General features: G+C 48.5%; 1 protein-coding gene across 1 annotated transcript in view; it reads left to right on the top strand.

The window, feature by feature from the left end:
* MMD2 (monocyte to macrophage differentiation associated 2) overlaps nt 1–13432 on the top strand; it is a 52606-nt gene that overhangs the window by 18832 nt on the left and 20342 nt on the right. The window contains exon 2 of the mRNA XM_003277910.2: nt 12721–12802. Coding sequence (XP_003277958.1) covers nt 12721–12802 — 82 coding nt within the window. The remainder of the gene's footprint in view (nt 1–12720; nt 12803–13432) is intronic.

Here is a 13432-nt window from a genome sequence, read left to right as displayed (position 1 = left end):
TCAGTCAGTCCTCACTACCGTCAAGGGCAGCCACTCTCCTGGCTTCATTGGACCTTCATCAGACCTGCGTTGCCTGTTCTTGAAGTTTATAGAAATAGATTGGGCCAGGTGCGGTGGCTCACGCCTGTAATGCCAGCACTTTGGGATGCCAAGGCGGATGGATTGCTTGAGGTCAGGAGTTCAAGACCAGCCTAGCCAACATGGCAAAACCCCGTCTGTAGTAAAAATACAAAAAAAATTAGCCAATGTGGTTCTGTACACCTGTAGTCCCACCTACTCAGGAGGCTGAGGCAGGAGATCGCCTGAACTTGGAAGGCAGAGGTTGCAGTGAGCCGAGATTGTGCCACTGCACTCCAGCCTGGGCAACAGTGCAAGACTCCATCTCAAGAAGAAAGAAAAGAAAGAAAGAAAGAAAGAAAGAAAGAAAGAAAGAAAGAAAGAAAGAAAGAGGGACGGAGGAAGGAAGGAAGGAAGAAAGAAAGAAGGAAGGAATAGATTGGAAGTGTGTGCACCACCATTTGACATTTGTCTGCGGTCTGCAGAGTGTCCTTATTTCTTCTGAAAGCTAATTCATTCATTCTCATTACTATCTAGTGTTCCACTGTGTGAATATTTCTATGCTAATTCTACCATGGGTAGGCATTTGGGTAGTTTCCAAGACTTTTTTTGTTTTCTGAGACAAGGTCTCTCTCTGTTGCCCAGGCTGGAGTGCAGTGACATGATCATAGCTCACTGTAGCCTCAAATTCCTGGGTTCAAGCTATTCTCCCACCTCAGCCTTCTGGGCAGGCGAGACCACAGGTACACACCACCACGCCTGGCTAACTTAAATTTTTCTGTAGAGAAAGGGTCTTGCTGTGTTGCCCAGGCTGGTCTTGAACTCCTGGCCTCAAGCAGTCCTCCTGCCTCCCTAGTGCTGGGATTACAGGCATGAGCCACCGGGCCCAGCTTCCAGGATTCCTTTTACCTAGCACCTCCCCTCCTCAACTTTGTTTTTTTGGTTTTTTTTTTTGAGACGGAGTCTCGCTCTGTCACCCAGGCTGGAGTGCAGTGGCATGATCTCAACTGACTGCAACCTCTGTCTCTCTAGTTCAAGTGATACTCCTGCCTCAGTCTCCCGAGTAGCTGGGATTACAAGTGCCCACCACCATGCTCAGCTAATTTTTTTGTATTTTTAGTAGAGACAGGGTTTCACCATGTTGGCCAGGCTGGTCTCCAACTCCGATCTTAGGTGATCCACCCGCCCCAACCTCCCAAAGTACTGGGATTACAGGCGTGAGCCGTCAAGCCCAGCCACCCCTCCCCAACTTTGATGCAGCTTGTTTGATGTCATCTGGCCTTCAGTGTTGATTCCAAAACTTGACTTTATTTAAAATGTTTTTTATTTGATAGGATTTTAAAAAGATCACTGAGGTAGTACATGAACATTGTAGCTGGTCAAGTAACACACAAATATAAATAAAATAACATTTCTCATGCCTGTCTCCCCAGTCTCTCCTCTGCTACAGCCAAAGGTTGGCTTTGCTTTCTTTTATACCTTCTGCCTTTCCAAGTCGACAACCTGGCCTTGCCCCTTGCTGTGTTTTGAATGTTTGTCTCTTTGAAAACTTATTCTGAAACTTAATCCCGATTGTAACAGTATTAAGAGGGTGGGAAATTTGACTGTGGTATTGGAGGGGTGGGACCTTTGGGAGGTGATTAGGATTAGCTTCGGTCTTGAGGGTAAGGCATTAGTGGCTTTAGAAGAGGAGAAAAAGAGACTTGAGTTAGCACATACAAGCCCCTCACCACAGGATGTCCCATACTGCCTCGGGATTCTACAGCGTCCTCAGCAACAAGAAGGCCCCCACCAGACACAGTCCCTAGACCCTGGACTTCCCAGCCTAAGGAGCTGTAAGAAATTAAATTGTTGGGCCAGGCATGGTGGCTCATGCCTGTAATCCCAGCACTTTGGGAGGCCGAGGTGGGCGGATCACAAGGACAGGAGTTTGAGACCAGCCTGACCAACATGGCAAAACCCTGTCTCTACTAAAAATACAAAAATTAGCCGGGCATAGTGGTGGGCACCTGTAATCCCAGCTATGGGGGAGGCTGAGGCAGGAGAATCTTTTGAACCGGTAGGTGGAGGTTGCAGTGAGCTGAGATCGTGCCATTGCACTCCAGCCTGGACAACAAGAGCAAAACTCCGTCTCAAAAAAAAAAAAAGAAAGAAAAAAAGAAAAAGAAATTAAATTGTTTTCTTAGGACCAGGTGATGTGGCTCATGCCTGTAATCTCAGTGCTTTGGGAGGCCAAAGGAGGAGGACTGCTTGAGGCCAGGAGTTTGAGACCAGCCTGGGCAACATGGCGAGATTCTGTCTCTACAAAACATTAAAAATTAGCTGGGTGTGGTGGTGCATGCCTGCAGTCCCAGTTACTTGGGAGGCTGAAGCAGGAACATCGCTTGAACCCAGGAGCTGGAGGCTGCAACAAGCTATGATTGTGCTAGTGCATTTCAGCGTGAATGACAGGGCGAGAACCTGTCATTATTTTCTCTAAAAAACAAAACAGCAAAAAATAATTTATAATTTATAATAATTTCCCTTCCTTCCTTCCCTCCTTCCCTCCTTCCCTCCTTCCCTCCTTCCCTCCTTCCCTCCTTCCCTCCTTCCCTTCTTTCTTTCTTTCTTTCTTTCTTCTTTTTCTTTCTTTCTCTCTCTCTTTCTTTCTCTTTCTTTCTTTCTTTCTTTCTTTCTTTCTTTCTTTCTTTCTTTCTTTCTTTCTTTTTGTGTCAGAGTCTCTCTCTGTTGCCCAGGCTGGAGCACAGTAGTGCGATCCCGGCTCACTGCAACCTCCACCTCCTGGATTCAAGTGATTCTCCTGCCTCAGCCTCTCAAGTAGCTGGGATTACAGGTGCGTGCCACTGTGCCTGGCTAATTTTTGTATTTTTAGTAGAGACAGGGTTTCCCCATGTTGGCCAGGCTGGTCTTGAACCCCTGACCTCAGGTGATCCACCCGCCTCAGCCTCCCAAAGTGCTGGATTACAGGCATGAGCCACCACGCCCGGCCCATAATAATTTCTTTATAAATTACCCAGTCTCAGGTATTCCAGCAGAAGATGGACTAAGACACCCTTTAAAGACTGTGTGGGCTGGGCATGATGGCTCACGCCTATAATTCCAACACTTTGGGAGGCCGAGGCGGGTGGATCACTTGAGGTCAGGAGTTTGAGACCATCCTGACCAACATGGTGAAACCCCATCTCTACTAAAAATACAAAAAATTAGCCGGGTGTGGTGGCAAACGCCTGTCATCCCAGCTACTTGGGAGGCTGAGGGAAGAGAATTGCTTGAACCCAGGAGGCGGAAGTTGCATTGAGCTGAGATCGCGCCGTTGCACTCCAGCCTGGGTGACAGTCAGACCGAGACTTTGTCTCAAAAAAATAAAAATAAAATAAAATATTCTGTGGCAAACATTTCCTGTATAATTTTAGCATTTTTTAGGCTGGGTGTGATGGCTCATGCCTGCAATCCCAGCTCTTTGGGAGGCTGAGGCAGGAGGATTGCTTTAGCCCGTGAGTTCAAAACCAGCCTGAGCAACACAGTGAAACCCCATCTCTACAAAATAAATTAATAATGAAAGAAAAATAACACTTTTATTGTAATTACATGAGTAAAATTTGAATACAATCTTATAAAGATTCAAACAACACAAGTCAAATGAAAGACTCTTTATCTCCCACCCAATCCTAAAAATTAAAAAATAAGGGAGGGGGGCAAAGTCTTCTGTGACCAGCACCCCCAAACTCACCAATCTCCCTGTTTTCTTTCAAGCCTATTTCTATGCATTTATGTTTCTAAAATATTGTGGGGTGTGTGTGTTGAAATGAAATCATGTTGTGTATATAATTTTATTACTTGATTTTTTCATTTGATTTTGATGAACATCTTTGCATTGTATGTGATTTCACTTTACATTTTTTTCCTTTTTTTTTTCTTGAGACAGAATTTCATTCTTGTCACCCAGGCTGGAATGCAGTGGCACGATCTCAGATCACGGCAACCTCTGCCTCCCGGGTTTAAGTGATTTTCCTGCCTCAGCCTCCCAAGTAGCTGGGATCACAGATGCCCACCACCACGCATGCGTAGTTTTTGTATTTTTAGTAGAGATGGGATTTCTCAATGTTGACCAGGCTGGTCTCAAACTCCTGACCTCAGGTGATCTGCTTGCCTCGGCCTCCCAAAGTGCTGGGATTGCAGGCGTGAGCCATCGCACCCAGCCAAAAATTTTTATTTGGAAATAATTATAAATGCACAGGCATTTGCAAAAATGGTAGAAAGATCCTGAGTATCCTTCCTCCAATTCCCCTAGTGGAACATCTTACATAACGCAAGTACAGGGTCCAAAGCAAGCAGTTGATATTGAAGCCATTCCACAATGCCAAGCATCATGGTATAGCACCATCAACATACACAATTTTTTTTTTTTTTTTTGAGACAGGGTCTCTCTCTGTTATTCAGGCTGGAGTGCAGTGGCTCAATCATGGCTCCCTGCAGCCTCAACCTCCCTGAGCTCCAGTGATCCTCCCACCTCAGCCTCCTGAGTAGTTGGGAGTGCAGATGCATGCCACCACGTCTGGCTAATTTTTTTTATCTTTTTGTGGAAATAAAGTCTCACTGTCTGTGCCCTTTTTTTTTTTTTTGAGATGGAGTCTCGCTCTGTCGCCCAGGCTGGAGTGCGGTGGCGCGATCTCGGCTCACTGCAAGCTCCGCCTCCTGGGTTCACGCCATTCTCCTGCCTCAGCCTCCCGAGTAGCTGGGACTACAGGTGCCCGCCACCACGCCCGGCTAATTTTTTTGTATTTTTAGTAGAGACGGGGTTTCACCGTGGTCTCGATCTCCTGACCTCGTGATCCGCCCGCCTCGGCCTCCCAAAGTGCTGGGATTACAAGCATGAGCCACTGCGCTCAGCCTATGCCCATTTTTTAAATGCTAAAAAAAAAAAAGAAACTTATAAACATGCCAATATCCAGGCTTTACCCCAGACCGAATAAACTGAAATCTCTGGGTGTGGAGCCCAGTCGTCAGTATTTTATTATTATTCTTTGCGACAGGGTCTCACTCTGTGGCCCAGGCTGGAGTGCAGTGGCATGATCATAGCTCACTGCAGCCTCAACCTCCTGGCTCAAGTGAGCCTCTCACCTCACCCTCTCAAGTAGCTGGAACTACATTTATGCACCACAACGTATAGCTAATTTTGTTTTTCTTTTTTTGAGACAGAGTCTCGCTCTGTCTCCCAGGCTGGAGTGTGGTAGTGTGATCTCATCTCCGTGCAACCTCCACCTCCCAGGTTCAAGAGATTCTCCTGCCTCAGCCTCCTGAGGAGCTGGAATTACAGGTGTGCGCCACCATGCCTGGCTAATTTTTGTATTTTTAGTAGAGATGGGTTTCACCATGTGGGCCAGGCTGGCTTTTAACTCCTGACCTCAGGTTATCCGCCCGCCTCAGCCTTTCAAAGTGCCGGGATCACAGGCATGAGCCACCGCGCTCGGCCTTAAACTGTATTCTTTATGACATCTGCAGGCTAGGTAATATTATTCCCGTTTACATACCTGGAAGCTGCAGCCCAGAGACGTTAAGTAATTTTCCCTAGCTCACACAGCGGTTAACTGCCCATGCATGCATTTTCCACCCAACAGTGCCAAGCTCCAAAGCCTGTACCTCCTCAAGTTCTGGGTGAGAATTCAACATTCTCTCCTCGTCTCCTGCCAGCGTCTGGCTCTGGGTCCTGGCTTAGTTTGGGAGTCCTCGACCAAGCCATGGCCATGTGCTCATCTAAGCAGTAAGGGTTGGCTACGAAATGAGGATTCTGTTCTCCAGGGAGGAGGAGGAAGAAAAGGCCACTTCCCTCCTTTAGTTTAACCAGCCACGGCCTGCTAGAAACGTTGGCTCTTTCAAGAGAAGTTTCCCACAGTCAAGGCTGCCTCTCTGACTGCCACCTCTGTTCTAACACATCTCAATTTTATCTATGCATTTCACTTGTTAAAAATGCATCCTGGCCAGACCCAGTGGCTCACACCTGTAACCCAGCACTTTGGGAATCAGAGGCAGGAGGATTGCTTGAGGCCGGCAGTTTGAGACCAGCTTGGGCAACATGGCAAAACCCTGTCTCTGCTAAAAATCCAAAAAAATTAGTCGGGTGTGGTGGTGGAAAAAATAAAAGCGTTGTGGGCCGGGCATAGTGGCTCATGCCTGTAATCCCAGCACTTTGGGAGGCCGAGGTGGGCAGATCACTTGAGGTCAGGAGTTTGGGACCAGCCTGGCCAACATGGCAAAACCTCGTCTGTAGTCAAAATTCAAAAATTAGCTGGGCATGGTGGCGGATGCCTGTAATCCCAGCCACTTGGGAGGCTGAGGCAGGAGAATTGCTTGAACCCGGGAGGGAGAGGTTGCAGTGAGCTGAGATTGCACCATTGCACTCCAGCCTGGGAGACTGTCTCAAAAAAAAAAAAAAGAAAGAAAGAAAGAAAAAAATGGCTAATGGCCGGGCACAGTGTCTCATGCCTGTAATCCCAATACTTTGGGAGGCTGAGGCCAGAGGATCACTTGAGTCCAGGAGTTTGAGACCAGCCTAGGCAACATATCAAGAGCCTGTCTCTACAAAAAATTTAAAAATTAACCAGGCATGGTGGTGTGTACCTGTGGTCTCAGCTACTTGGGAGGCTGAGGCAGGAGGAATGATTGGGCCCCGGAGTGCGAGGCTGCAGTGAGCTATGATGGTACCACTGCACTCCAGCCAGGGTGATAGACCCTATCTAAAAAAAAAAAAAAAAAAAAAATTTATTATCCCTCAACTGGAGAATGGATGAACAAACTCTGGTATGTCCATGCAAAGCAATACTGCTCAGCAGTAAAAAGGAAGGGACGTGCAATACCAGGGAGGTGGAACCTCAGATGCTCCCTGCCGAACAATAAAGCCAGACTGCAAAGGGGATGCAGGAGCAAAGATAGGGATGGAAGAGTCGAGAATAATCACCAGGAAAGATAACGTTCCATTTAGGAGGGGCCATTTTCTTTTAGTATAAAACAAATTCACCTTCAATACATTTTGTTTTATTTTGAGACGATCATGCTCTGTCACCCAGCCTGGAGTGCAGTGGCACGATCTTGGCTCACTGCAGCCTTGACCTCCTGGGCTCAAGCGATCCTCTTGCCTCGGCCTCCCAAGCAGCTGGGACGACAGGCACATCCCACCACACCCAGGTAATTTTTTAATATTTTGTAGAGACCGGGTCTTGCTATGTTGCCAAAGCTGGTCTCAAGCGATCCTCTGGCCTCAGCCTCCCAAAGCGCTGGGATTACAGGCATGAGCCACCGCGCCTGACCACAACACATTTTAAGAGAAAATAAGTAAATCCCTCTTTGGCATTCAGAGTAGTTTCTTTTCACCTAAGAATGCACTTTCGACACTATACAACAGATTCTTTTTAAACATTTTTTTTAAAAAAGGCTGTACAACTGCTGTGTGACTCCACGTATGTGACATTCTGGAAAAGGCAAAGCACCGAGGCCAAGCCTGGTGGCTCACGCCTGTAATCCCAGTGCTTTGGGAGGCCAAGGCAGGTGGATCACCTGAGGTTGGGAGTTCAAGACCAGCCTGGCCAACATAGTGAGATCACCCGTTTCTACTAAAAATGCAAAAATTAGACAGGGGTGGTGGCGCATGCCTGTAACCCCAGATACTCAGGAGGCTGAGGCAGGAGAATCACTTGAACCCGAGAGGTGGAGGCTGCAGTGAGCTGAGATTGTGCCACTGCACTTCAGCCTGGGTGACAGAGCAAAACTCCATCTCAAAAAAAAAAAAAAAAAAAAAAAGCACAGAGGACAGGGGACAGGGCCTTGGCTGCCCGGCTGGCGCTGGGCAGAGGTTTAAGGTGCAAAGAGAGGGCAGGAGAGAATTCTGGGGGATGGTGGATCTGTTATTCATATTGATGGTGGCGGTGGCAGTTATAGGACTCTCCGCATTTATCAAAACTCACAAAACTATAGCAAAAAAAGAGGAAATTTTGCTTTATGTAAATTATAATGCAAATTAAAATATGAATTCACTTTTTCTTAAAATGCATGACTAGAGGTTTAGGGAGGAAAGAAATGAGGTCGCAAGGAGTTAAAGGGAAAGTGCTCGGGTCTTCAGGGTGGTGGGAACACTGTTTCTTGGTCGTTTGCCCACGGCCCTGTCTCCGGGCCTCCCTCTCCCCTCTCCACCAGCATTCAATGGCCACAGTGACTGAGAGACAAGGAGAGTCTTGTGGAACTCAGAAATAAATAAATAACTGCCCGCCCCAGGTCGCCACGGCAACCGTGACATCACCCTGGGACCCATGTGGCTGGTGTTTGTTATAGGAGCAGGAGGAGCCAGGGCTGCAGGCCTGCACCTGGTGGCAGGTGGAGGGGGAGACCTCAGGGGGAGAATAGGTTTCCCACCTTGGAGACCGGTGCAAACCACACCCTCATAGTTGGTCTCCAGACTCCCTGCCCAGTTGGTGGGAAGCGTAAATTGGCCCGGCCTCCTGGAGGGCTTTTGGGCAGAGTCTCTCTAAATGAATACTGTGAGGCCAGGCACAGTGGCTCATTCCTATAATCCCAGCACTTTGGGAGGCCAAGGGAGGACGATTGTTTGAGGTCAGGAGTTTGCGACCAGCCTGGGCAACAGAGCAAGACCTAGTCTCAACAAAAAATTAAAAAATTAGCTGGGTGTGGTGGCAGGCACCTGTAACCTCAGCTACTCAGGAGGCTGAGGCAGGAGGATTGCTTGAGCCCAGGAGTTGGAGACCAGCCTGAGCAATATAGTGAGACTCTATCTCTACAAAAATTAAAAGGTATTAGCTGGGCATGGTGGAGTGCACCTGACAAGGGAGGATCCCTTGAGCCCAGGAGTTCAAGCTTGCAGTGAGCTGTGATCATACCACTGCACTCCAGCCTGGGTGACAGGGTGAGACCTTGTTTCAAAAGAAAAAGGTAAAGAGGCCAGGCACAGTGGCTCATGCCTGTAATCTCAACACTTTGGGAGGCTGAGGTGGGAAGATTAACTGAGGTCAGGAGTTTGAGACCAGCCTGGACAACATAGTGAGACCTCGCTTCTACAAAAATAAAAATAAAATAAAATAGCCGGGTGTGGTGGTGTGCACCTGTAATCCCAGCTACTTGGGAGGCTGAGGTGGGAGGATTGCTCGAGCCCAGGAGGTCGAGGCTGCAGTGAGCTATGATAGTGGGGCCACAGAGCAAGACCCTTTCTCAAAAAAACAAAAACAAAAACCAACAACAAAGGCTGGGCGCAGTGGCTCAAGCCTGTAATCCCAGCACTTTAGGAGCCTGAGACAGGTGGATCACCTGAGGTCAGGAGTTCAAGACCAGCCTGGCCAACATGGTGAAACCCCGTCTCTACTAAAATTACAAAAAATAGCCGGGCGTGGTGGCAGGTGCCTGTAATCCCAGCTACTCAGGAGTCTGAGGCAGGAGAATCACTTGAACCCAGGAGGTGGAGGTTGCAGTGAGCTGAGATCATGCCATTGCACTCCAGCCTGGGTGATAGAGCAAGACTCAGTCTCAAATTAAAAAGAAAGAAAAAAACAAGCACGACATGCACCTGTGTTTGTGTCCGAGGGCTGGAATCACAGGTGACCACACACCAGCGGCTTAGAACAGCAGATATTTCTTCGCATTGCCACAATCTCTGCCTCCACCATCACATGGCTGTCCTCCCTGTGTGTCTCTGTCTTCATTTGATGTCCTTTCTGTGTCTCTTTCGTCTTTTTTTTTGGAGACACAGTGCCTGGCAGACCCCCCTGCCCAGCTTTCACTCCTGCCCTGCCCATACCGGCATACATGAAGCCAGCATACACAATATGCTCCATAAATGAGCCCTGAACTATGCTAGCATACAGCTAGCACACAGAAGGTGCTCAATCAATGCCCCAGGTCTGTACTAGCATGAAGCCAGCACACAGAAGGTGCTTAATAAATGCTCCATGAGCTGCAGTTAGCATGGAGCCAGCACACAAAAGGTGCTTAATAAATGCTTCATGAACTATACTTAGCATGGAGCCAACACATCAAAGGTGCTTCATAAATGCTCCATGAGCTGTACTTAGCATGGATCGAGCACACAGAAGGTGCTTAATAAATGCTTCATGAACTATACTTAGCATGGAGCCAGCACACAGAAGGTGCCTAATAAATGCTCCATGAGCTGCACTTAGCATGGAGCCGGCACACAGGAGATGCTCAATGAATGCTTCATGAACTATACTTAGCATGGAGTCAGCACACAGAAGATGCCTAATAAGTGCTCCATGAGCTGTACTTAGCATGAGGCCAGCATACGGAAGGTGCTCAATGAATGCTCCATAACTGTACTTAACCTGGATCCAGCATACAGGAGGTGCTTAACAAATGCTGCATGAGCTGTATTTAGTGTGGAGCCAGCACACAAAAGATGCTTAATAAGTGCTCAATGAACTATACTTAGCATGGAGCCAGTACACAGAAGGTGCTCAATGAATGTTCCAGGGTCTTTACGAGCATGGAGCCAGCACACAGGAAATGCTGAATAAATAAATGCTCCATGAACTACTGGTATGACACCGGCATACAGAAAATGCCCAATAAATTCTTAGTGACCCACATATACTGCATGGAGTGATTTGTTCTGAACCATACACTCATTTGTTTGGGGGGCAGTCTACAAAGTAACCATCGGACCTGGGGGGAAAGTTTTTGGTGTGTTTAGTGGAGTTTAACCCCATTGGGTGGCTGCTTGGCAACGTCCAGGTGAGCTGATTCCGAGCCTGTGTGGGCTGAAGACATGCTTGCTGCTGTGGTCCTGGCTGCTGGTCCGACAGCCAAGTGTGTGCAGACCTTACCCCCAGCTCTTGGATGCCTCTTCCCTGCCCAGCCAACCCGTGTCTGTCTTCCCAGCCTAAGTCCCCCAGCACAGACTTGCGTCAAAGCAGAACCAGATGTCGGAGTCAACTAGGGCTGGGTTGTGTCCCTTCCCACCCAGTGATCTCTTTCCCTCACCTCCCTGCCCTGTAGCTTCTCCATCTGTAAAATGGCCAATAGCTCCACATGGTGCTCCGGTGAGGATTAAACAGAGGTGATAACGCTTTGAAGATTCTAAAAAGACACCAAAACGTTGGGAATTTTTGTTTTGTTTGTTTTGTTTTGTTTTCTTGAGAATGAGTCTCTCTCTGTCACCCAGGCTGGAGTGCAGTGGCACAATCTCGGCTCACTGCAACTTCTGCCTCCTGGGTTCAAGTGATTCTCCTGCCTCAGCCTCCCAAGTAGCTGCGATTATAGGCCTGTGGCACCATGCCTGGCTAACATTTTTTTTTTTAAATGGAGTCTCACTCTGTTGCCCAGGTTGGAGTGCAATGGTACGATCTCGGCTCACTGCAACCTCCACCTCCCTCAAGCCATTCTTCTGCCTCAGCCTCCCAAGTATCTGGGATTACAGGCACATGCCACCACTCCCAGCTAATTTTTGTATTTTTAGTAGAGATGGGGTTTCACCATGTTGGCCAGGCTGGTCTCGAACTGCCTGCCTCGGCCTCCTAAAGTGCTGGGATTATGGGCGTGAGCCACTGCACCTGGCCAGGGAGGTTTATTTTTAAGATAAAGTCATGAGCCCAGAAGAAATAAGTGCACGTGTTCACCAAAAAATATGCACAAAAATATTCGTGGGCTGAGTTATCCATAATATCCCCAAACAGGAGTGTCCCCCTGCAGTGGGTTGGAGAAGTCACTTGTGGTCTGTTCACCCAGTGGTATACGATACAGCCATGAAAACTACCAGTTGCTTGGCCAGGTGCGGTGGCTCACACCTGTAATCCCAGCACTTTGGGAAGCTGAGATGGGAGGATTGCTTGAGCCCAGGAGGTCGGGACCAGCCTAGGCAACGTGATGAAACCCTATCTCTATAAAAAATAAAAAAAAATTTAGCAGGGCATGGTAGATTGTGCCTGTAGTGCCAGCATCTCAGAAGGCTGAGGTGGGAGGATCTCTTGAGCCCACGAGGTGGAGGCAGCAGTGAGCCATGATTGCACCACTGCACTCTAGCCTGAGTGACAGAATGAGACTCTGTGGAAAAAATAAAAAATAAGAAAGGCAGGGCATGGTGGCTCACGCCTGTAATCCCAGCACTTTGGGAGGCTGAGGCGGGTGGATCACCTGAGGTCAGGATTTCAAGACCAGCCTGGCCAACATGGTGAAACCCCATTTCTACTAAAAGTACAAGAATTAGCCTGGCGTGGTGGCACACGCCCAGCTACTCAGGAGGCTGAGGCAAGAGAATTGCTTGAACTTGGGAGGCAGAGGTTGCAGTGAGCTGAGATCACGCCACTACACTCCAGTCTGTCGACAGAGCGAGACTCCGTCTCAAAAAAAAAAAAAGGTAAATGAAGAGAATGCTATATCTAGCATTTAGTAAAATTTTGTAACAAACACTGCATTGGGGATTAGGCACAAAATATTGGATAAGCCAAAACGATTTAATGATCAGAAAGAGTGAGGGAGGGGTGGGAAGAGGAGAGAGAGAGGCGGAGATGGAAAAGGGAGAAGGGGAGTGCTCTTCTTTTCCTACCAGTAGGAAGTGAGGTCTTCAGGCTTCCTGGGAATTCGGATGGCACCTCTTCCCCAGCGGAGCTTCCTGGAATTCTCCCTCTGGAATTCTTCCTCTCCTTCCAGGTTCATGAACCACCGAGTCCCTGCCCACAAGAGGTACCAGCCCACAGAGTATGAACATGCGGCCAACTGTGCCACCCATGCTGTGAGTTGGCTTTTGGGGGGCTCAGGGCTGAGATGGGGACACTTCCGGGGAAGGGGGGTAGGGGAAGGCACCTCCTTCACGTATGTCCTAAGTGGCCTGTTCCTCGGGTCTTCTGTGGCCCTCAGAAGAGCGAGTGTGTTTCGAGGGAAGGCCACTGGGGTAAATTGGACTGCAGTGCTGGCCATGTCTCTCTCTTGCTCTAAGAACCTTTGATGGGGCCAGGCATGGTGGCTCACACCTGTAATCCCAGCACTTTGGAAGGCTGAGGCGGGCAGATCACCTGAGGTCAGGAGTTTGAGACCAGCCTGGCCAACATGGTGAAACCCCATCTCTACTAAAAATACAAAAATTCGCTGGGCATGGTGGCAGGCACCTGTAACCCCAGCTACTCGGGAGGCTGAGACAGGGGAATCACTTGAACCCAGGAATCGCAAGTTGCAGTGAGCCGAGATCATGCCATTGCACTCCAGCCTGGGTGACAGAGCAAGATCCTGTCTCAAAAACAAACAAAAAAGAACCTTCAATGGCTCCCTAGTACCTAGTACGGCATCGTGTCACTCTAGCAAGCTCCTAGGTTGTCTGTCCACGCACCTCCCGCCACCATGCCTTGCTCTCGGGCTCAAGCACTTG

Source organism: Nomascus leucogenys, chromosome 17 (genome assembly GCF_006542625.1).
Source record: "Nomascus leucogenys isolate Asia chromosome 17, Asia_NLE_v1, whole genome shotgun sequence".
NCBI classification, from domain to species: domain Eukaryota; kingdom Metazoa; phylum Chordata; class Mammalia; order Primates; family Hylobatidae; genus Nomascus; species Nomascus leucogenys.
Note: the sequence above shows the minus strand (reverse complement) of the source record. Positions and strands in the feature narration are given on the sequence as shown.